Source organism: Manacus vitellinus, unplaced genomic scaffold, assembly GCF_001715985.3.
Source record: "Manacus vitellinus isolate BGI_N305 unplaced genomic scaffold, ASM171598v3 scaffold_0_pilon, whole genome shotgun sequence".
Lineage (NCBI taxonomy): Eukaryota > Metazoa > Chordata > Aves > Passeriformes > Pipridae > Manacus > Manacus vitellinus.
Window position 1 is genome coordinate 6,161,419 of NW_021938789.1, and position 23,712 is coordinate 6,185,130.

At 38.3% G+C, this 23,712-nt stretch overlaps 1 protein-coding gene across 9 annotated transcripts in view; it reads left to right on the plus strand.

Annotated features, from left to right (window-relative positions):
* The window catches only part of PPP2R2C (protein phosphatase 2 regulatory subunit Bgamma), a 192,239-nt gene that overhangs the window by 49,532 nt on the left and 118,995 nt on the right, over window positions 1-23,712 (plus strand). For 2 of the 9 annotated variants that reach the window (XM_018089129.3, XM_018089144.3), the window contains exon 1: window positions 6,110-6,644. The exons of 5 other annotated variants lie outside the window; for them this stretch is intronic. Coding sequence is in view for 1 of the 4 variants with exons in the window: in XM_018089122.3 (XP_017944611.1) it covers window positions 6,575-6,644 (70 nt within the window). In the remaining 3 variants the exon portion in view is untranslated. Of the gene's footprint in view, window positions 1-5,248; window positions 5,434-5,756; window positions 5,867-6,109; window positions 6,645-23,712 lie in introns of those variants that run through there. 2 more of the 9 variants (XM_018089122.3, XM_018089159.3) reach the window with 2 other exon arrangements.

The window sequence follows — 23,712 nt, forward strand, 5'->3', positions numbered from 1 at the left end:
GCTGGGAGGCATTAGTTTTACTCTACATACTCTGTGTCTAGAGTATGTAGACTAAAAATAAATTACTTCTTCTGGGCAGGTGTTATTTTTAGGTTTAAAACAGCAAAAGGTAGTGTGTTGTAGAAACTTCCCCTTTTTGAATAATGAAATATTTTCCAATTATGATAGCAGCCATTAGTTTGTTCAAAATTGTTGAGCTACATAATACTTTTAAATAGAAAATATTAAATGTAACTGATGACTGTGTATTGAAATATGAATTAAATGCTATACATGTAAAGATTCTAAATGGTTACTGTTGAGGTGTTAGAATAAGACAAAATTAATTTTTACTTGAGAGCTATGATTGATATAATTTTTCTTCTATTCCTTTTTCTGTTAGCTTTTCGCAGTTTCTATTTGTTTTTGTTCAGCTGCCAGAAATCATAAAGGAACTGCATGGTAGTGCTGTATTTTATGTTATATTTGGCTATTAGACAAATATAAAAAGGATTTCAGAAGTGTATGGGAATGCAGATATTTATTTTTAAGGCACACTTTTATCAGAGTAATTTACAATACACTTACTACTATCATAAAGCCATTAGCTTAATTCCCTTGCAAGTAGGCATCATGTGATGAGCTGTACTTGAATGTCTTCAAAATAAGCAATGGTGGAAAGATGTTTGTGCTGCTGCTACTTCAATCACATGTGGGGTAACTTCCCTCCAAGGCACAGAGCTCGTGCTCAGGTCTCTGCCATCAGGGTTGGTTGGTTTTTAAGGCTCTAACTTGTTTAAAGCAAGCGTGGGTTAACATTAGCTGTTGCAATTTGCAGTTTAGATCTAGTCTCAGTATAGGGAAGGGTATGATCCAGAATGAATGTTCATTCTGGACACAAGTACTAAGAAAGGACAGATAGCAGGGAAAACCACAATTTTAAAGTCAGCATTTTCAAATAGTGAGAAGGAAAACTACTCAAACTCGAGGGAGTGGGTTTGCTGTCTTATCCCTGGCTGAGAGCTCCGAGTCCCTTCTCTGAGTAGGGCTGGAGGAAGACCAGGGGAGTAGCTTTTTATCACGTTCCTTGTTGCTTTATCCTTTTAAATGAAAGGCAGCCAATGAGCTCCACTATTTCAAACAGAAATATGACTGTACTACACAATCTTATTTTCCTGGACATTATGAAAAAATAAATGAACAGCATGGCTGTTTTGCTGAAGGCCTAACTGGAGAAGTCAGTAGCTGAGCGTTTCACATCTCTGTACATACACTAGATATGCATAAAGGGAGAGAACATCTGGGTTATAAATGCTCTCTTTTGGTAAGCACACTCAGTTGCAATGAGCTATAATTGTCAAGGGTTAGCTAAATATTGTGTTGTATTTTTTCTGTAGTTGACTGATGTGTTATCTTATTCCATCTGAAGATGAGAAGAGAAACTTTGCACTATTTCACACAGTTTGCAAATATTAGGATATGGTTAGAAACAAATGCTGTCAAAGCTCTTAAAAACTGCCACTGACTTCAGCAACATTAAATTAAGGTAATATTTTAAGATAGTCTGGGTTTGGTGCAATTTGTGTAACTTCTAAGGGTTTTTTTACCATCAGAGTTCTTTAAATCCCTTGTTCTTCAAAAATAAGTAACTCAAAGTTCTGTGCCAATTCAAAATTCAGTTCCATTTCATTTAAAGCCACTGTACTTTACCAAATGAAGTACAGAATGATCTGTATATGAGAAGTTTAGTTAGACAAAGAAAATATGGAAGTATTCAATAGCTATTTCTTTTGATTGCAGTTCAAGCTTAATTGTTCTAATTCAGATAGAGTGATGAATTCAGGGGTAGTAAGCAGGAGACTTGGAGTACCTGATGATGCTTTATTTCAGATATTGCGAGTTTTAATTATTAAAGACTGTGCTCTCAGTGTCTGACAAAGCTTGGTTTGCTTGATTTTGGTTTTGGTTTTGCCCTCTACCTTCCCCTTTCTCCAGTTCTTCTGCCCAAAACTGGTGACAAAGGGAAATACATGTATATTCCTCTCCTCAAATTTTTTTCTCTCTCTGTGCTATTAGATTTTTCTCTTCCTGACACAGATCCAGTTTTTTTTTGCTTTGCTCTCTTATTGACACCTGCAGTCTGTATTGGCATCTATGTCATGCCTGCCCTTGTCTTTTACTTTCCTCCTTGATCTGCTAGCCAGTCTTCCTCCTCTTACCTCTAAGCTGGCTTTATTCTTGTTATGCAGTTGTTTTTCAACTTCTGGAATCCAGTTTTAATGTATTGCTGCTCTCCACAGTCTCTAATGACCTTCTTTTGAAGAAAGCTCTAAACCAGGACTCCATCCTCATTAATGACTCTGTTTACTTAAATGTCTCTGCTGATCTGTATATGGCTCTTCCATTTTATGGTTTACTTATAAATTCTTCAGGATAGGGCACCCTTTTTTACAGTATTCAGCTCAGTTAGTGTGTTATTTTATGGGTATGACTATGAACTACTGTGCAAGTCCAAATGACCAATATATTTTTGATTAAAGGTTCCTCCCTCCTGCACACCTTCTCTCTGGGTATTTGACTGAATGAAATTATGTAGGTTATCAGTGGGATTGATAAAAAAATAGCATTTTTAAATGGCACAGCTAGTTATCTGCAAATGCTGGCTCACAAATTTCCGTTGTGCTACAAATTTAGAGCAGAATTTTGCTAATCTTTCTCATGTGAACTGACCTACTTAAGTCAGTGGAGTGCTAATATTTGCCACACAGTAAGGATTTGGCTCATAATCTTGGGGAAAGCATTTGCATGCACACAGGGAATATTGTCTAGTGTTTTTGCTAAAGGCTTCCTCCTCATTCCGTTCCACCTTATGAGATTTTTTTTAACTTAAAAATTGGAAGGTAAAGGTAAGTGCGATTTGCCCCCTATGTGATGCCTAAGAAAGTTTTCTGTGAACCTCTCTTATTCAAATGGTGAGTGGAGAAAATTATCTCTGGATGTGAGTTATTATTTTAGACTTGAGAAAAAAATGTCTACTTGGCTCCTAGAAAAAATGAAAACATCTTGAACTGCTTAAATTACACCTTACAAATAATGGGAGGAGGCTCAAAATGATAGATCACAGAAATTGTAAAGCTTCAACTGATTGAGGACAAATAAAGGACAGTGATTGGCAAGCTTACATGGAAGAGCAGGAACAGCAGGAAGGGCAGAATTCTCTCAAGCACTGTAGAAATTGCAGACACGCTGGTCACAGAAATTTAGAGGTATTTACAAAGAAAATGATTCCTGGTGTTTTTTCACAGACTGTTAGTGTGACTTTTTTTGAGATTTTACACAGCATTCACATAATTAATTATGGATTTATTTTCAGTAATAAATTTTCTATATAATTTTTCTCAGAACACATATTCATTTTCTGTATATTTGTAGATATAAATTGTTCCTGTGCCTTCTTACTGAAATGTGCTGCTTGATTTTTGGGATCAAATGCCCTGCAAGGTGACATTTCTTTCAGTTTTAGCATCATCACAGTGATGGGAGGAAAGCTGCTCAGTGTTACCTCCACAGAGGAATCCACACTCTGTAATACATCAGCAACAAAGGATGGGCTAAAGAGAATCTCCATCCTTTACTAAATGCAAGGGGAAGCATAGTGACAAAGAATGAGGAAAAGGCTGAGGTACTTAATGCCTTCTTTGCCTCAGTCTTTAATAGTGAGACCAGTTGTTCTCGGGTACCCAGCCCCCTGAGCTGGACGACAGGGAGCAGAATGAAACTCTCATAATCTAAGGGGAAATGACCATTGATCTCCTATACAACTTAGACACTCACAAGCCTATGGGGCTGGATGGGATCCACCTGAGGGTTCTGAGGGAGCTGGCTGGTGAAGGGTCTGGAGCACAAGTCTGATGAGAAGTGGCTGAGGGAGCTGGGAGTGTTTAGCCTGGAGAGAAGGAGGCTCAGAGGAGACTTTATTGCTCTCTACCTGAAAGGATGTTGTAGCCCAGTGAGGATTGGTCTCTTCTCCCAGGCAACTAGCAATAGGATGAGAGGAAATGGCCTCAAGTTTCACCAGGGGAGGTTTAGATTGGATATTAGGAAAAATTTGTTCACTGAGAGGGTTGTCACGCACTGGATCAGGCTGCCCAGGGAAGTGATGGAGTCTCTATCCCTGGAGGCATTTAAAAGACGTGTAGATGTGGGACTTGGAGACATGGGTGCTGGTCTTGGCAGTGCTGTGTTAATGGTGGGACTTGATGATCTTAAGGGTCTTTTCCAATCTGATATGATTCTATGATTCTAATGCTGTTATCTAACGTGGGTGCCTTAGTGAGAAATGTAGGCATCCAATATAATACAAAATGGAGAATGAGAGGTTTAAATGACACTGAGTATATAAGGAGCTCAGGTTCCTAACAGAAGCACCTAGGTTACCAGGCAGTTTGACTGTCTCCTGCACAGATGCTGAAGGGGAAGTGCCTTCTTGACCCAGACTGGTCTAAGCACGGTGTTAATAGCTGAGTGTAAGCTGGCTGTTTGTTGCGCTCTTTGCCAAGGACTTGGGCGGAGCTGGGATTTCGTGTGCAGTGCATATTGCTCATAGACCCTTTCCTTTGGAAAAACAAATCCAAATGATAACATAATGTGTCAGGGAATGGCAGAATACACCAGCACCATCACATAGGTTAGAACCATTTTATACAAAATAAATGCCAGTGTTTGCAAGGCCTCCTTCCTCATTTCTGAAGAGGATAGGGCAGACACTGGAGAGCTGCTGGTACTGCACAGTATTGATTGATACTCTCAATGCAGAAATATAATTTCTAGTATTGTCACCCACAAAACCTGTATATAAATAAAATGTGTTTTATAGAGGTGCAAGTATTGAATAACTTCTTTACTTTTCCACCCGCTCAAATGTGAAGATTTTATAATATTTACTTGTAAGGTTGGAGATGGTTCTGTTTTATTTATTCATGAGAAAAAGAAGAAAGTCATTCTTCTTTCCCTCCCAGCCTTACTTCATCCTGAAATTAAACATTTATCCCTGGGTAGGTTTTTACATAGTTCTCGACTTTTTCCAGTGTCACATGCCTGTTTATAGTAGTAGCAGGGTAGTTGAATTTTCCTTCAAGAACTGTATGTCCTAGCTTCTTTAGAAAGAAATAAAACCGAAACAGCAAAAAATTTCAAGATTCGTTCAGAGTTACAGAAAATACTGTAGTAATGCTGACAACTGGATTGTATTTTTTGTGTGCAATTCCAGGGCCTAGAGCACAGGACTGTCCTTCTCTCCCCTAAATTGGTTTTGTGACTGTGGACTCCCTTAGCATGCTGTAGTGGTGGTTTGTGGTTTCTTGAACAGATACTGAAAGCTAAAGGAGAGAATTTTGCTGTAATATAAGCCATTAAACATCTGGACTAAAGAGCAAGCTTTATTTTATAATACAGGTGAGTAATTTTCCTCTTCTACTTATGTTCCTATTTCTAAGTATACATATTTCAACATGGCTTTTTCAAGATGATAGGATAATGCAGTGAAATAGAGTAGCAGGTTTAAGAAAATCTCATGACCTGCAAACATTCCCTTTGTCCAGCTTTTCTTTCCTGTACAGGGATGATACAGAGGTTGTTTTCTGCCCCTCATTTTTTAATACTTTGTAATTTGTAATTTATTTACAAACTGGGGGGTAAAAAAAGATGAAAACCAGTTATTTTATCTTACTTTTTCTGAATGGTTGCCTTGCCTCTAACAAATCCTTTTGCATAGGCAGATATTTGGCAATTTCAGTAGCATTTATCCAGGCTGACATTGAACGACTGTTGCTTTTGCTGCAGATGACAGCACGACTAGCACAAAACCGTGGCCGCGTATTAGTGTGCGGTACGTGTCGATGCAAACCCTTTTAGGCGCCTTGAAGTTTCTTCTCCCTCATCCTCCCCCCTCCCTCCCTCTCTCCCTCGGTGTTTTTTCCTCGCCCGCGTTCCTGGCGGCGGAGCCGCGATGATTACCTGCAGTCCCATTTTTCACCCCGCTCCATGCAGATGCGGCGCGGGCGGGCCGCGGGCGGGGAGGGGCCAGCGCTGATGCAGCACCGGCGTGTGACAGCGGCGCGGCCCGAGCCCGCTCCGGGCGGGTCCTGCTGCAGTCCGCGCATCGCCCCTGCCAGCGGCACCGCCAGCCCGGCAGCAGCCGCCGGGAGGAGACGCTGCGGGGGCACTTGTTTGAGGAGTACCTGCCTGGCTGAACCACTGGGTTATCCTTTAACTGTGGGAGAAGTGCCTGTGCTGCCTTCACGCGAGCTCCCTACTGGCTTTCTGCAGTCGTAATTTCTCGGAGCCGTCTTTCCCTTCTCCCTCCGGCTTTTTCCCGCTACTTCTTTTCCCCCCCCCCTTTTTTTTTTTTTAACCCGATCGTTATTCGCCCCCCCCAATCTGTGCTGCCTCACTAGCTCTCATTATGCTGTGCTCAGTGGCCCGGTGTGTTCCCCGCCTCTGCTAGGCAGTGGCAGCATGGATGGTGCTCTTGTGACGACCTCTGCTGATGCTATCAGTCCACTGCGGATAGGCATGCTGAGTAATCCTGCTGTAAATGGGCGAGGACACGGACACACGGAAAATTAACCACAGCTTTCTGCGAGACCACAACTATGTGACTGAAGGTAACACGAATACTGTCATTATTCTCTTCTTGCACTGCGTATTCTGTGCCGGGAATGCACTGTCATGTTTGGAGATGTAGGCTCTTCCTTTTTTTCTCTTTTAAACAGGGAGAATTTCAAGGCGTTTTTCTGTGGGATGTAGCAACAGAATGTGTTTGAATTTGCTAAACCCCAAAGGCATTCTGTCGTGCTACAGCAGTATCTGAAACTATATGGGCTGGAGAAGGTCTTGCATTGTGCTGAGTTTCTGCTCGTGAGGTGTGCAGCACCTGGCATTGAATGCACAGTAGCTGCAGTGTGCAAGATTGGAAGCAGTTGGTTACTTTAAAAAAAAGATGAAAGATTTGAGAGCACCAAAGTAAGAGAAATAATCTGTAAAGTTAACTGTTTGCTGGTGTAATAAAGGTTATGCATCTCATTTTGGTAATTATAGCCTGAGCGTTACAGACATTGCTGAGTTGATTGTTCCCTAGAGAACCGTATACATTTAGAAGGGATGTGCAAGCATCATCTTTTGAAATACTTCTGCCTTCTTTCCATCCCCTGTGTATGTGCAAGGTACATGAGAAAAGGCACCTTCATTTTAAACCATTCAATGGCTGGTAGGTTATTACATAAAAAGGAATATTCCTGCAGGTGACACACATTAAATGCTGAGAGAATTTACCTTGAGAATAGTGAAATGGTCGGGTGAGGTACTGGTCTGTATTTTCCTGCCAGAAAGTTGGTTTAGGAGTAGGCCATTTTAAGATTGATTGAACAAGAGAAATGTGCTTGTAGGTGTTTGACTTTGCAAATATATTTGTATGTGCAGTTTTAATAGCACTTTTCAGCAGCAGAAACAGTACTTCAGTGTAGGCTTATATAATATGAACATGCTTAACATCAGGGTCAACCAATACTACTTGAGACTCAGTCTCCAGATTCTGTCGTCATTTGATCAATGCCCAGTCACTTAATACTCCCATGCTGCATCCTAAAATGTGATCAGCTGATGCTCTCTTGATTATTGATGATTTCAATTTTTTTAGAATGTAGAAAACATCAGTATTATTTAGAATATAGAACACAGCAGGACGATTTTGCCATACTGGGAACACAAAGCAGATTTTTAGAAGAAAAATTAAAAATACTGTATATTGTTACCAGTGACTGGTGTAATTGCTTGCCAATCTTGCCTCAAGGACATTCTTTGCTCTCTAGTTCATGTTTCAGTAATTTTTAAATTCATTTTGAAGTTTTAGTTAATACTTTTTGTCAGGATGATGATTTATGTTTTGAGATGTAGTCACCTGTAATAACATTTGAGGAAACTTTGTCTTAAATTTGTAAATTTATGCCTTAGATTCTGCAAAATGCACAATATAATAACTGCAGTGTACCTGCTACGTGGTGAAATTCAGATGTGTATTTAATGTGCATGTGCAGATATGTTGAAAATTGAATTTTCAAGTGTCTCAGTTTTGTAATCTGAGGAAAATAGTTCCTTGTGGATTTTGCAAATCTATATTCTATTTTTTGTGTTATGGGTGTTCTAAAAATTAGATGGAGATCTTTAATATTGTTTGTGACACTGCTGATGCAAGTGTTAGTTTTTTCTCATGTTTTGTCTTCTCTTGATACTTGAATCAGAAGGACTAGATTTTCTTCTGGGTTAGCACATGGAGTGGCTTGTCTGAAATGGGTCAAAATATATCTTAAATATCCATATTGGCCTGTATTATATTTTTCCTGTGATCAGAAGTCATCATGAAATATGTTGGCCTCTGTTTTTGAAACCTGCAGTAGCAAAGTGGCAGTTCTTCAGCTCTGCCTAGTTAATGCTTGTTGGGAATGCTCACTTGGTCAGGTGTAATGAAATTCTTCACATCTGTTACATCTGAAATTGCCACACGTTTTAAAAGCTCTTGGAAATCATGAGGGAATGGATTTATCTGTGAAATTTTTCCAGGGACACCTTCAACTCAAAGAGGAACATCACAAATTTAATTTCTCATTGATATTCTTTGTTCAAAATGCATAATGAATACCTGAGTTGAACTGATACTTAAAATGTGCTTTGCTTGTTCTGTTGTGGGGTTTTGGGTATTTTTTGTTTAAAGATTTGGCTTAAAGATGAAGCAATCTTAAACACTTCTCATCTGTAAAGGCCTGTAGTCCTTCCACAGTCCTTGTATTTGGTCCCATGACATGTTAAGTGCTGCATGTAGCAAAATACATATAAAAGGCAGTAATGTATTACTTTGTTATACTTCTTTGGGCTCAAATCTAAGTCTTTCTTTTGGGGTCTTTGGCTTTTGTAATCCACCATTTAAAACTAAGTAATACTTTATGTTGTGTTCAGTATATTAGAGAAGTTACCAGTTCATTGTTGTTTGTGAATAACTGCAGTTTTATCTTGTTTTCAGAGTATTAAAATCTTGGTAAGTGGTATCCTCTGTCCTTGGTGCTCCACGCAGCAGACTAAATTCTTTTACAAAGAAGGTATTTCTAGCCTTTACATGTACGTTCTTCCTCTAACTGTTCCCTGAGGAAAGTAAAGCCAGTAATAATCAAGAAGATGCAGGCTAACTACAGTCTTACTTTACCTCTCTTCCTCTTTTACTTCTTCAGTGATTTAAAAAAGCCTAAATAATCAGATGACACATGAATTCAGGGTATAGGAAAGCTGTGAGCCAAGTCTGATTTGCTCTGCTCTTGCTAGAGGACTGTGTTCTCACAAAACTGCTTACTTGAGCAAAGTCAAATTTCCTCTCTTTGATAGGTCATTATTTTGTAACATTGGGGTTGTCTGTATGAAATGTGGCTTTACCTTGACTACGGAAAATGGAATTGGTTTTTAAATCTCAGCAGTTCTTTGATTTGATGTTACACTGTTGATGTTATACTGTTTCTGGTAATAGGCATTATAAACACACATATGAGAACAGTGACTTCTTGGACCTGTTTCTCCTGTTTTGTATGCACAACTGCAATAAACCAAATGGAATTAAAACATGCAGGACTTGAATAATTTTGTCATTTAAAGTCTTAAAATTATGTTACAGTTGCACAATGGAAATTCCAGCAGCAATATACAGTAAGTTTTTCAGTGATCACTTTCAAAAGTGGTTTTTGAAGCAAGCTGCTTTAATTGGAGTTGTTTGTTGGGGGAAATCAGAAAAGACCTGATGAGACTTGTAAACAAAGAGAGGATAAAGATCTGAGGCCTAGAAAATGTGACCTGTGAGGAAAGATTGAACTTCTTTGTGAAAGTGGTGAAATGCTGGGATATATTGCCTGGGGAGCCTGTGTAATTTTTATCTCTGAAGTTTTTAAAAGCAGGTGACATAGATGTCTGTAAGAAATGACATGGGGATAGCTGAGCCTCCCGTGGGGCAGAGGAATGGACTAGATGACCTCTGAGATCTGTTCAGGCTTGTGATTCATTGCTGAGCTGTGTTTTATCTTAATTGCCTTTTGCACCACTACAGCTGTGGGAACCAGCTGCCCAGGAGGTGTTGGGTCAGTACAATGTGTTATTTCCACAGCAACTGTAGGAGCATTGAGGAGAGAGGAGAGGCACAGGAAAAGAAGATGGGCTGGATGGGAGAAACATGATCCTTCCTCACTTACAGACAGAGTCTGTTAGGGGAGAGGGCAAGAAAATTGTAGACAGTGAGTTGGGGGAAGGGGGATAAAGGAGGCTTGTGTGCTTTAGAGGGCAGGGAATGTCCTTCAGCCCTAGAGTTCCCTTGATGTTACCTGTGCTTAAGATTAATGGTAAAACTCACAGGACTGCTGATGTGCTTTACTGTCTCTGGGCCTTGGGATAAGCCAAGAATCAGATCTGACTCAGAACAGTGAATTGTGTGGTATGGTTCCTATATTCCTGGCAGGGGCAAAAAGCTATAGGAATCAATGGTGCCACTCTTTTGCTCAACTGCCGTGTTAATTCAGTTACTCTGTATTTTACTGATTTAATGATTAACAGAGAAATAATGAACAAAATGCACTGTTCTTGCCAAAACTGTGTTAAAGGATGTGGTTCACCTCCATGATCCCAAATTTGCTTGGAGAAATGCTTCTCTGGTGGCGAAGGCATGTTGCAGGTTGCATGCAGGCACATCTAGCATATGAATTGATCCCTGCCTTTTTCTGGAAGATCCCTGTTTTGGGAAGGAATAAAAAGTTGCTTATACTTCTAGTTTCTAGAGAGACACAGGTTCTTCTCTTGGTCAAGGCCTGCAAATACAAGTGAAGCCAGTGGAGTTGCACTGATGCAATGGGGCAGAAGCTGACCTGCACTATCCAGGCATTTATATGGCCAAACTGAGCCAGTTGGTTCCATATGGCTTAACTCCTATGAAAAAGTTAATCATGTTAATGGTGAATTAACCTCCTCAAATATGATATTTGAAGAATAATGAGAATTATCAATGTAGTGTAAAACATACTGAATCATAACCATGTGAAATATTTATTATAGAGGAAGAAAAAAAATTTTTTTCCTAATGATTTTAAAGGAAAATCCTCTGCAGATAATAAAAAAAAATGTTGGGGCCTTTTTTTCCACCTTAACTAAAGAAGTTAATATCTCTCTTCTTCAGTATTCAAAGTTAAGGGAAATCTATTTTCATCTGCCAGAAATAAATTTATTTATGAGCTTTTCTTTCATAAGCATCTCAAATATAATTTGAATAAGAGTTTAATACCTGAGAGTATTGGATGAATACAGTGAACAGGTACCACTGTAGTAGCTCAGGCTCACTGTCAGTCAGTCTAAGTTCACTGATTTCTGCTTATTAAGAAAAGTGCAAGAGGTAACTCTTCCTCTCTTAACCTTCAGCAATTCAGGATTTATGTTGTGAATATTGATGATTTTATCTTTTTACAGAATTCATTTAGAAGCAGTTTTAGAATGACCCTAGAAATTATTACTTATTCTTAATCTTGCATTTTTTCTTCCCTCAAGGAGAGAACGAATAGGGGTAAACCTTGTTAAAGCATAACTTTGCCCCTTGTTAAATGCAGGATGTAGTTGTGTCTTTTTGTGCGTGGATTTGGTTCTTTTATTCACAATGATATTCATATGAATGTTGTGGGTAGGCTTGAAGATTTGGATTAATAAGGTTTATTTCATCCAAGTGATGTTGCTGACTCTGTAATCTGTATTTGTGCAGCTTAGCTGGGAGGAGGCAGGGCTGGAGCGTTGCTGTCACACTGGCTTGCACTGAAGCCCAATCCCTTTGCTCACTCACTCAAACCTGCAGCTGGGTGTGTGGTTCAGCATGCAGGAAATTCAAACACTGGTACTACTCAAAGCTTGTATCTGCATAGCACAGACATTTTAAGGCAATGACATTTAAGGCAACATCTGTATGGGCAACATGGGGCAGCGATTCATTCTGACAAGCCCAGAAAAAGCAGAATAGATTTAGCTGAAGTGAATTACACTATCAGAAACACTTGTCATGATGCAGTACCACCGACACATTCAAAGTACTCCACTGACATAATTTTCATACTACATCTGTTAGACACTCATAATATCATTGTCTCTATTTTACTTGCCAATTCTACTTTATGAGGAAATAATAAATCAGCAGTGGGATTAGAACGGTTGATCCTAGACTGGGGCTTTAGTTTCTTAGTTTGCTCTTCCCAGCATTCCCAGAGCAGGAACATGTTACTGTTAACTTGCTACTGCCCCTTCAAAAGACCTACCTCTTCAAGGATGAGGTTAGTTTAAGGAGTGGTTGTTAGATCTCCTGAGAGCACGTCAACCTGCTCCGAGCTGCAGGACATGCTTCAAAGGCATGCAGTTAACTTGGCCTGGATCTTCATTTAATGTCATGTTCTCCACATGACAGTTATTCACCAGTGTCACATGTACCCTGTAAAATGTTACCAAGTAAATCTCTAATGCTGGCTCACTGGTCTTGGTGGGTTGCCCTTAGGGACTGATGGCAACCTTGGCTCTCTTTGCATGCATGTATAATCAACAGATGATCTTGCACTCACTAATTAAATAATAAATGTGTTTGGTTGCTGTGTAGTGTTAAAGGTCCTGTAGAAGTGAATAAGATGTATTAACAAAAGACAAGAACGATCTAGAATATTAGCTATATGACAAACAAGCCAAGCTCCTTCCATGACAGTGAGAGTGCAGAGCTGTGAAAGAAGCTGCTTCCTCAGGTGCCAGCAGACTAGAAACATTATAAATAGAAGTGATTATAGTATATTTGGCTATAAAACTGCTATATGTAATAGATTTACCTACATATAAACCTTAAAAATGGAAACTCAGGAGGTCAACACTGCGATGTACATGTAAGATAAAATGCAGGCATAAAATGTGATCCGTGCAAGCTCGACATCTGTGCCAGATTTTGTTGTACTTGAAAGTGACAATTCAAAAATATTGAAGAACTGAACAACACCCTGCAGGTAGAGTCAGTGCCATTGGAACACTTTATTTAGTATAGGCATCATGATGAAAAGAAAACCATACTTTGCAGTGCATTTTGTTTTCTACGTAGAAAACATATATTAAAATGGTGAGTTTAGCGAATAATAGATGTGGTTCTTGCATCAGTTTAGAATGTGAAACACAATACAATAACACTGAATATTTTATAATAGAAGAGCTGACTATCTTTTATTATAACCATAAAAAGGTAATCAATCATTACTGCTTACGTTGTGTTACTACATCGTTACTGGTTTCGGTGTCTTTGAGACTTTCCTTCCACAATTTGTTTCATCCACCACAGTAAGGCTTTTTGTTGAGGAGTGTGTGCTAAGAGAAGACAAGGTATTTGCTGGGTAATCTCAGTGTAATTGCTTTGGCCAGGGAAAGGATGGTAGAGTAGGTAATAATCTCAGGAAATTAGATGAAGTTATTATGGGGATTTTTGTTTTTTAAAGAAGAAAGGGTTTTAAATTAACTTCTAGCCATGCTGAGGCATTTTCTCGATGAACTGTAGTTCTTAGGTTAATGCTGAGCTTGCCCTTAGTTATGAATGTGGTCTATATTACTAGTTCCTGGTGAAAGTTCCCCAGTTCTTTATCAAGAACAAAACCCCCACCTAGCAAAGCAGCCTTATATATGATGAGAGTTCCTTTTCTCAGGAATGTTTCCTTACTGAAAAGCTCTTGTACCTGTTTTTGTTATTGCTTCAATGCAAATGAGAACAGACTGTATTTTACCAGTGCAAAGACAAGTAATAAAAATATGCATTAAGAGACTCAATTCCTAATAAAATCTCTCAGCACAACATGTCATGCAGTTCAGTGACTTTTGTGAATTATTAATATGACAGGGATTTGGGATCTATATTGTTAAATATAGCAATGTTTTTTTTCTTTTATGTTCACTGGTCCATCTGTTTGAAATAAAGAAGAAAAAGATGCAAACATTTGTGTTATGATGGCATTTGTATGTTTTACTTAGAAACAGAGTACAGAAGACAGTAAAAGACTGAGAGTTGGTTTATTACCTTCTAGTTCCAGTTCAACTCAAGTCTGATTAGAACTTCATTATTGTCCTCTTGCTCCTTCCTGTTTCATAGTGCTTTTGTTGTTTGTGTGACTCAGGTGTTGCAAGTAGTTGGTGACTGTACAAAATAACACCTTTTGTGTAAATTCTGAGGTTAATGCTGCCTGTGATAGTACTGTTTGCATTAAAGACAGCCATAGCATGCTCTGCCTGCTCGGCCAGTTTCTAGTAGAAATAAAGATTGTCAGAGTTGAATTAAAATTAAATTATTGGTTATTTCCTTCTCTCAGTTTTTAATGGCTCTATATTATTTCTCCTCAACCGAAGATGTTAAATGAGCATTTCAAATAGAAACTAGAAATATTTTTTAAGCAATGAGCTGGTCCCAAATTTTCAATAATTTATTTCTAAACTTTTATCCATTCAACATAACCTCATGTTCTATTATTTGGCAGGTTTCAATTTATGATAGAACCTGGCACAAGGTCTTTAATAAATCTTTTCAGCATTTTCAAATGTACAGCTGTAAATTAGGATCTGTCTGTCATTATTTCATAAATAATTTCTGATAGAACATCTTTATTTCTACCTTGTGTTATGATAAAAAGAAAAATTGATTTAATAAATTAAGTAGTAATAATTAATTAGAAAAATTAAACAAATAGGCACAGTGGACTGGTAAGTGCAGGACACAATTGGCTGCTAAGATGGCACATGAGACTTTTGTCATTCTGCGTTTTAATTTGACACCCTGCTTGATTTGATACCTTTTGTTTCTGCATGCATATCTGTGATATGGGAATAACCAGTACAACATGAAGTCAGATGTGTGTTCTGTAGTCTCCTTTTGAATGGAAGATTTAGGTCAAGTGTATTCTCTTTAATCAGCAGCGAAGCTCACAGCAGAATTCACATATGCAGTCTCTTTGAAATAGGTAGATGTGAATCAGTACAAAAATTCCTGGAATGCTTGATGCTAAGAGTCAAGTAATGGTCATATGGATGGTGGTTATTCTTATTGATCAAGTGGAATGTGAATATGATTTTGTGCATGTTGTGTGCACTTGTGTTCTTGTATATCTTCCACCTACACAAGTCTTGTGGATGACTGCTGCTACATTTTTTTCTGGTGTGTCTGTATTCCTTCCAGTTGCTGTGCTTGAAATGTGAGTCTAAAAGTATTAAAATGGCTATGGAGAAGTTTCAGCATTGGGAAATGGGACAGTAAGAGCTTGCATGTAGGGCACTGTATGTCTTTCAAGTCCCAAATGATTCACAGACTCTTTTGTTCTATGTTTGTCAGTGTTTGCTGGTCAGGGGAGAGAGAGTTGGCTGTGACTTCCTTGTGCCCTGGTGTGATAATCAGTGTCTTCACATTTCTGGTTTTCCTCTGAGGTGGTGATGAGCTGCAGCTTTCTGAAAAACTCATTGCTTGGACATGAATTTTATTTTCCAGGGTTAGATGTGTCCTTAATTGCTAGCTTAGACATTTCTGTGCTTCCACATGGATTTCAGAAAAATGAGTCATATATAGTAGAGGTCTTTTTATGTTACTATGTAAATGTTATGAAGGCTGCTAGATGTAAAACAAGTAAGTTGCATCTGTTAGCAGTAATGATATTGCAAATCAGCCAATTATATTAAAACTTCAACGTTTATTAGCTGCAGGAATTTATACTATGTCCAAGTGAGGGGTTTTAGTTGCCTTTGAACTGTCCTGCAGGAATAAACAAACAAACAGCTGTTTGGTGCATTGATCTTTCCCAGTTTTTTGCTTAGGTTGTAACACTGACAATGTTTCTTTTACTTTTTTATACCTTAAAATTGATTTCATGGTATTTAAAGTTTGGAGTTTGTTTTGAAACTGATATGGATGTGATTATTGTCAGCAAATGGTCTGTTCTCCAGAGGAAGCTGTAGCCTTGGTTGCCCATCTTTCTTTCTCTGCTGCTGTTGGAGCCTGTCTCATCTCAGAGGAAGTATCAGAACAAAGTGAAAGAGGCAGTGGTTAGCCCACCAACCTAAGCTTCTTCAGAAAATGTCAGCAAACTTGGCCTGGTATTTATTAAGTTTGTCCCTTGCTAGCAGGGAGGGAAGCACCACACGTGCCTGTTCCTGAGAGCACAGGTTACTGTGGGCAGTGCTGTCTTCTGCAGGTGCAAAGTTTCCATCTGTCATCGAAGTCCCACCACTGCTCTCTCTAAACTGTTCAATCACTGTGGTTAAAAACTCAGAGTAGTGAAGCTTTACTGTAATGCTTCTTCAAAACCACCTTGTTATAAGGCTTTTGCAATATTTATGCCCTACTGCGCATAAATGGGAAAAGGAGGAAATACAAGCTGGAAGTATTATTGGAAAATGTTTGACAGCTATCCTGGATGTACCTGGGAAATGGTAGTAAGAGTAGTAATGTTAAATCTGAAAGCAGAAAGCTTTGATGCTTCTGCGCTATAAATAATTACTGACTAAGACGATTGCCAGTGTGGAGAGTTGTTTGCAGAAGGATTCATTTCTGATTGTTGAGTGTAAGTATATTTAGACAGAAAATGATTTTTGTTCCTGAAAGCCAGAAAGTTGTTGTAAGTGGGAGGAATTAGCAATTTGGACTGCACAGAGCAAACACCACCCTGGTTATTACAGATGAGACTTGATGGATATAGTTATATTGAGGTTGGCACAGGAAGCTATTCTTATATTTAACATTTTAATGACTGAATTCAGTAATATTGTTTTTAGCAGTTGAATTTACACAGTTTTCTTTAAAAAAATATTTAGTTTGGCTGTTTCCTTTCCTGAAATGTTGCGAATACTTCTAAGCTCTCAGTGTCCTTCTTGCTAAGTCACCCTTGATCTAGAAATCTCAATTCAGAAATTTGTTTGTGCATATAAGCACAGATATGCTTTATAACAACAGTAGAATCCAAATAGTTTGGCTTAAGAAAAGGAATAAAGGAACTCACCAGAATCTGCTTTCAAAGCTGAAAAATGGAGGTGCTCCTGTTCTTTGCCTTTTGCAGTTTTGCACTGCAGTCCAGAAATCATGACTCCAGAATCTGAGGTTTTATTGTACAAGTGAAACCCTTTAGGAGTTTGCAAGGCAAGGTATGTTAGTTAAATACTGCTAATACCTGCATCCTGAAACTATAAAAGATAGCTAGATGAGATTTGACTACGTGTGACAACAAGAGATACCTAAACATTTTAACTAGGAACTGCCATCATGGGTGGAACCTGACAGTAGAAAAGCTGCTAGACAGTTCTAGCAAACTTGAGCACAGTTTTTTCACCTAAAAATAATACCTTCACCAATTTGCTCAGTCTGGACAAGCAATTTGTTTAAGTCTTGTGCTTTAGCTTGTGGTTCTCATGAGTTTATGTAAAGAGTAATTGTTTTTTCTGTTCCTTATTCTGGCCCACTGAGAAACCTTCTGCTGGAGCACAGTAAGATTTTCCTTTCTTTTCATTTTATTTTTCAAAACTTGCTTCTTTCGATGGAAACCTGAACAGAGTTTTTTGGCAGAGTTCAATAGTTGCACATGGGCAGAAATAGAGATGAGGTAAAACACCTGTTCATCATAATAACTCTCAAAAGCAGCAACCCAACAGTTCCCTTTAACATTTATCCAACTTGAAATCCTCAGAGTTCCTCTTTTCAACTCTGAGGCTACCCAGGTCATATCCATGGATGGTCTGTTTCTGATTTCGAAGGTAACTGCTTTAAAAACTGTCCTCTTTTGATGTTATTTCTGTAAAATAGCTGATTACTCATGCCTGCATTATATATTTACCCCAATAAATGTGATATAAGGCATGAACTGTAGTTTATCTGTGTTTAAGATGTTTTAACTCACAGATAGCTATCAGATTGACTTTTTCCCCAGTCTGAACCTCAGATTCAATAACATACCACACCTGAAGAACAGAAAGAAGGATATGTTGATCAGTTGTTGGAGTTCAAAATTTGGGTTGAATCTAAAATACATCTGTTCTCCTAGATGGCTGACATGTGGTCAAGACTGGAAGTTATACAAGATAGCATAGATATTTTTGGACTAAATATGTGACGAGTAATTCACATTTTCCCCCTGGTTCACACAGCCTTCTACCCAGGCAACAGATACTTTCTTAAACCTAATGGTTTGCCTTGAAGTTCCTTTTCATGTGCTTCTGGTATGTGTCTTTATGCTGCTAAAGTTCCTTTGAACTCCTTTTGGCGACTTCCCAGACCATCTTTTAATTCCTTTTGTGAAATTTCCATACCAGCTTTAATTCCTGCCAGATGGCAACTGTTCCATCTCTGCCCAAGCAGGACTCCAAAGTTTTAAATTCTCAACATTTCTCTCTCTGGAAGTAATACTCCCTGCTCAGACTTTGGAGACATTAGGAATGTGTAGATCCAAGCACTTCTGGGGAAAGAAACAGAGACAGGACTCCTTCCTTGATTACAATTGTTCTCTTTCCATTTGCTGCTTGACGACATTGTAGTGATACTTGGCTCTTATCTGCAGTACTTGCTAGTCTTTAAGCTCCAGAAATCTTTATTGGGAAAACAAAAAGGAAGTCCAGCCAAAACCATAACTCATTTGACCAAAGTCTTTCTGCTCTCTCTACTCATAACCATTGAATCTTGTGAGTACAAGACCTGGAATTGCCACTTGATACCATTCTTTTACTGTCATTAAAGGACACAGATATGACTCAAAATCATCTTGGACTTGATTAATTGAGTGATTAATCTGTAGATGACTCTCAGGTTTAGGGGAAGGGTTTTTAAAATTTGAAGAGTCCTTATTTCTGCACCGTTCTACTGAAAAGGAACTTCTGGCTTTGTGGGGAGGCCTGACAGGTTTCCTGGGCGAGGTCCCAGTTAAATAGGTGAGTACCAACAGACTTGTTTGAAGAATTGCCTCAGGATTTTACCATGTGATCACAATGGAAAAGCTAGTAGTATTTCCTTTTTAAGTTTACCATTCTACTATAAAACTGGAAGTGACTAAATAGTGGAAGTTGTATAGGTTGTGGTTTGTTTTGTTTTGTTTTGTTTTTTTTAATTCAGTTTTATTTTTTCTGCTCTGGCAGGTTATAAAAATCTGAAATGTGCTACTTCTTTTTGTTAGGACACTGAGTTCCTTGTTTCCATCAAAGAGCAACAGTGTCATCTTTACAAACCTGACAGGTTGTTACAGCCTTTATGTATGTAACTGTGATTTAATATCCAGTGGAGTCTATTGAGAACCTCTCACTGGCTCCAGTGGGGTTGGGTCAGTGGGCATTGCTTTGCATGGCCGTAGTCTAGGTACGTAAAAATACATGTATGTGTATACAAACCACAGACTTTGTGTGTGCTTTGAAAGTCTTGATTTTAATCTCATAGAGCCATAGAATGGATTGGGTTGGAAGGGATCTTAAAGACACCTTCCACTAGACCACATTGCTCAAAGCCCCCTCCAACCTGGCCTTGAACACTTCCAAGGATGGGGCATCCACAGCTTCTCTCAGCAGCCTGTCTCAGTGCTTCACCTCTACATCTGTTCTTCGTCTATACATCTATTAATATATCTACTCTCTGCATCTGTTTGTTCTAACTACTTTGTACAGTAACCTTAGTTACTTTTGTCTTCAGTACTCCATTGTATACAGTGTGGAGATGTAGTTTATAACCCCTGATACAGGAGGAGCATTTTTTTGAAGAGTTTATCGGACTCAGTGCAGGAATAGACAAAGTAACTGCTTACCAAAAACCTTTCTGGGAGTCTCAGTGTATTCAGAAATTCTTAGAATGCACAAAGCTTAGAGTTCTCTATATAGTGTCAGGAAATATAAGTACTTCCTGTGGTTTCACTCAAAAATACCTCAGAGATAAAAGTATATGGATTTGTTAGTTAATTTTCTTAGGATTTACTGCAATCCTGTTCATCAGCAAACCATATGCTGTTCTTTAAACAAAAGAACAGATTTTCCGTAGCTACTATAACTATTTAGAGTTATCATTTTGTTCCTTTGCATAATGAGTTAGGAAATCTCCTTGGAAATTCTCATGCATAGTATGATTTGTTAAATTTAAGGTTAAAATTAGGGTTAAAATTATCCTGTTGAATACTGTGACCTTAATACCGTTTTTGCAGGTTTCCTTAGCGGCTTAATGCATTCAGATTTATACTACCATGAGTACAACCCATTTATTTTTCTCTGACCCTTTTGCCTGCTGTATGACTTACTTATGCTGCACATTGTTTTCTTTTAAATACTGTTAAGTCTTTGCTTGAAGCAAAACTGCTCTCCAGATTTTCTCTTTGAGGTAATTTGCTTCAGGCTACTTTTTAACTTTCTGAAATGCAAAGTAATTGCAGTTCAGGTTTTAATTGCATGTCTTTTTCTTCTTTTCAAGAATATGCTGCCTGGACACATCAGTTTGTTATTTAAAGGGCTGATAAGTATGTCTAAGTTGTATTAATTTATGTTGCAATAGAATTCAAATTAATGCTAACCAGAAGATCTGTTAATGCATGAGTAGCATGAAAGGTATAATTAAATCTCCTTGAAAAAAATTGCAGGATATTTCATGAATGTCAGTGACATAGTTTTAGCCCTTAAATAGTTTTTCTTTGTTACAGATAGTTTTCAGGGTTATCTCTACCAGAACCTTAGAAAATGTATGTCATAGGAAAACAGTAATTCTTCCCCTTCATCTGCCCGTTCACATCTTTTTGGGTTTGTGTTTATTTGTTAGGTTCATACTGTCCTTTTCACAGATTCCAAAAGTTAATACTGTGGTAGTATCATAACAACACAGTGGGTTTTTTGAGCTATGTGCAGAACATTTAGGGAAATACTTAAGCTGATGAGGAGTCTTCCTGTCATTGGCAATTCATGTTAAGAGCATCCCAGAGTTCTTTGATAGAGGCATTACCTGAAAGATTAACCCACTGTCAAGGAATAGACTCTGGCTGAAGAATTAGCATGGTTGCATTTTTTCGAAGAAAAATTGTGTGCCAAGTGCAGAATTAGTCACTTTATTAGTTAGTCTTAAAAATAGTGGTTAACTTTATCATAATCTGGTTTGTTCACTTGTGGAAATATATTGAACTCTTGTGACACAATGTTCCAAGTGTAGCTTCATCAGTGATGAGCAGAGAGTGATTTCCCTCTTTCCTCTGGCCACTTTCTTCCTAGTGTTGCCCCAGCACGTGGTTTGCTGATGTGAAGCCACTGTTGGCTCTTATTTGGCCACTAACATCCAGACTGACCCCAGGTCCTTTCCAGCCAGTTTCTTTTCAGCCAAATGTGTGGAATTATTCTGCTTCAAGTGCAGAATTTTGCACTTCTTTTTGAAGTTACTCAGGGTCCATCTAGATAGCTTACAGTCATTTCTTGTCTGTCCTTAGTCTGTAACTCGGAGGTGAAGCACGGAGTTTGTACTGTTAGCTGTATCACTCTGGATGTTTTAGATTGGCAATGTCTTGCAGTCCACAGTGCACAATGAAAATACTCTAAGCTTGTCTGGTACCAAAGTGAGTTTTCTGTATGTTTTTTTCATGAATCAGTGTATGTTTTTGGCTACCTCTAGCTGCCAAGATTGTTCGAAAATATGCAAAGGAGCCTTAGACATTTCTGCTTCAAGAAAGACTTGCTGATTCTCTTCTTAGTGAGAAACATACCTTGAATAGCAACAGTGGAAATTGTATTTAGTGTACAATGGACTTGAAAGAAATCAATATCCTTTTTAGCTTGCATAAAAAAACCTCATAGGTTCTTAACAAAGCCATAGCATGTAGTATATTGAAACTGCCATTATCCTTTTTTCTGTGGAGTCTGTCCATTAAAGTTCAGGTACTGGCATCATCATTTCTGGATGCTGGAGTGCAAGTATGGGCTCCCTAACAGTGATGTCTGACATGTTTCAGCTGTAGGTACAAATTGTCAGTCTTATTTTATTTCACCAGCTGTATGTTGGTTGGAGAGATCCAGGTGGGACTACAGTCATCTCACACCTGCAGGAAATGGGAAAGGTTATGTTGAAGCACCACCTGAATGTTGTCACTGGGGAATCCACTGCTGTAGTCATAGATGCATGGATTCACTCATCTAAAGGCTCATGCAATGAACACCATTTATTTTTCCAGTTAGGGAGACCGAAAGGTGGGATTGGGATTTCCTCATTTCTCAAATGGAAAATGAACTTCAGAAAAAACAATGATTTCCATAGGACTCACAGGAAAACTTCTGGTGTATCTGAGAACTGAGTAGAGTCCTTATGTACACAATAGATTCTACACAATTTTTAAATAAGGAGGAAGAGGGGATATTCTAGCTTGGATATTGTGGCAGGATGTGAATTCATCCTAAAAATAGCATGTGCTTTCTCTCATGGAATAGATTTCTGTTTGCGTTGGACTAATCTCTGGAACATGTATCTTCCTCCTGAGGCAAAGTTGTTTTCTTTTTTTTGTTCCATGAATTACTCTCGCAGACAGAGAAAGTGATCCTACATTTTAGAAATATCCCATATGGTTAAAGTGCCTCTTGAAGTGCTTGAGATGTATAGGTCAATGTAGACTGTAGGGGAGGTTTAAGAATAATTTGTTGGGAGCAAATCAGGAGGATGTAAGCAAAGGAAAAGCTTTTTGAAGTATTTAATGCATAAGGTGCTTGGTTTTGAACACTTTAGGCTTGTTTTTTAAATAAATGTATGTTACCCTCAAAAACCTTGTCATTTGATGTTTTTGTACTAAACCAAACAAACAGAAATCCGCACTGTGACCATTTCAGCTCTTGCTTTCAATTATAGGGTCCCCTCTCTCACCAGTTTTAGCTTTTACCAGTTTGGATTTGAGTGAGGATAAACACATTAGAAGTCCTAGTCCTTTCAGTGATTATTCAAATATATCCCCAAATATTTTGAAGTATTTGAATTCTCATCTCTGGAGAAGAAAAGTCTCAGTGATATCTCTGTACTGTTTCTGTAATATCTAGATTATCAATGTGTGATGGTCTTGGGGGCAGCTTTTTGGTGATTCTGGAAGGGCTTTAGGCAGTATGTAAAACCTAAGGTTGTCAGGTTCTTTTCGTTTTGGTTCTTTCTGATACTCATAGTATTTGTCACATGAAGAAAAGGAGCAGATTTACTAAAACTCCTGTTAATGCTTAGAATAATCACTGCCTTAGAAGGTGAACAGAACATTGATCTGTAGTGCCTGGGACAGAATTAATGTTTGTCCTATTTATGTGAGCCAACCTGCTGTATCTTATTTCATATTTAAATTCTGGATTTATTAAGTATGATATTATATATGTGACCAGTTTTTATTATTTCTCTTGGAAATTCCTCATCCAAATATCTTGGCCAAAGTCTCTTTATAATCAGCCATAATCATACTCCAAGGTGGTAGATATTCAGAGACACAAATTATTTTGTTGCTTTGAAGGGATTAATATTTTGGAACTTTAGGAAGAGGAAAACCAGCATACAGTGACAGATTAAAAAATAAAAACGTCTGGCATCTTTGTTAAGAAAGAGAGTGATGTGTAAATCTGTTTTGCCCAAATAAGAAGTTAACAATGCTATTTACTCCTACGTTAACTCTCCAG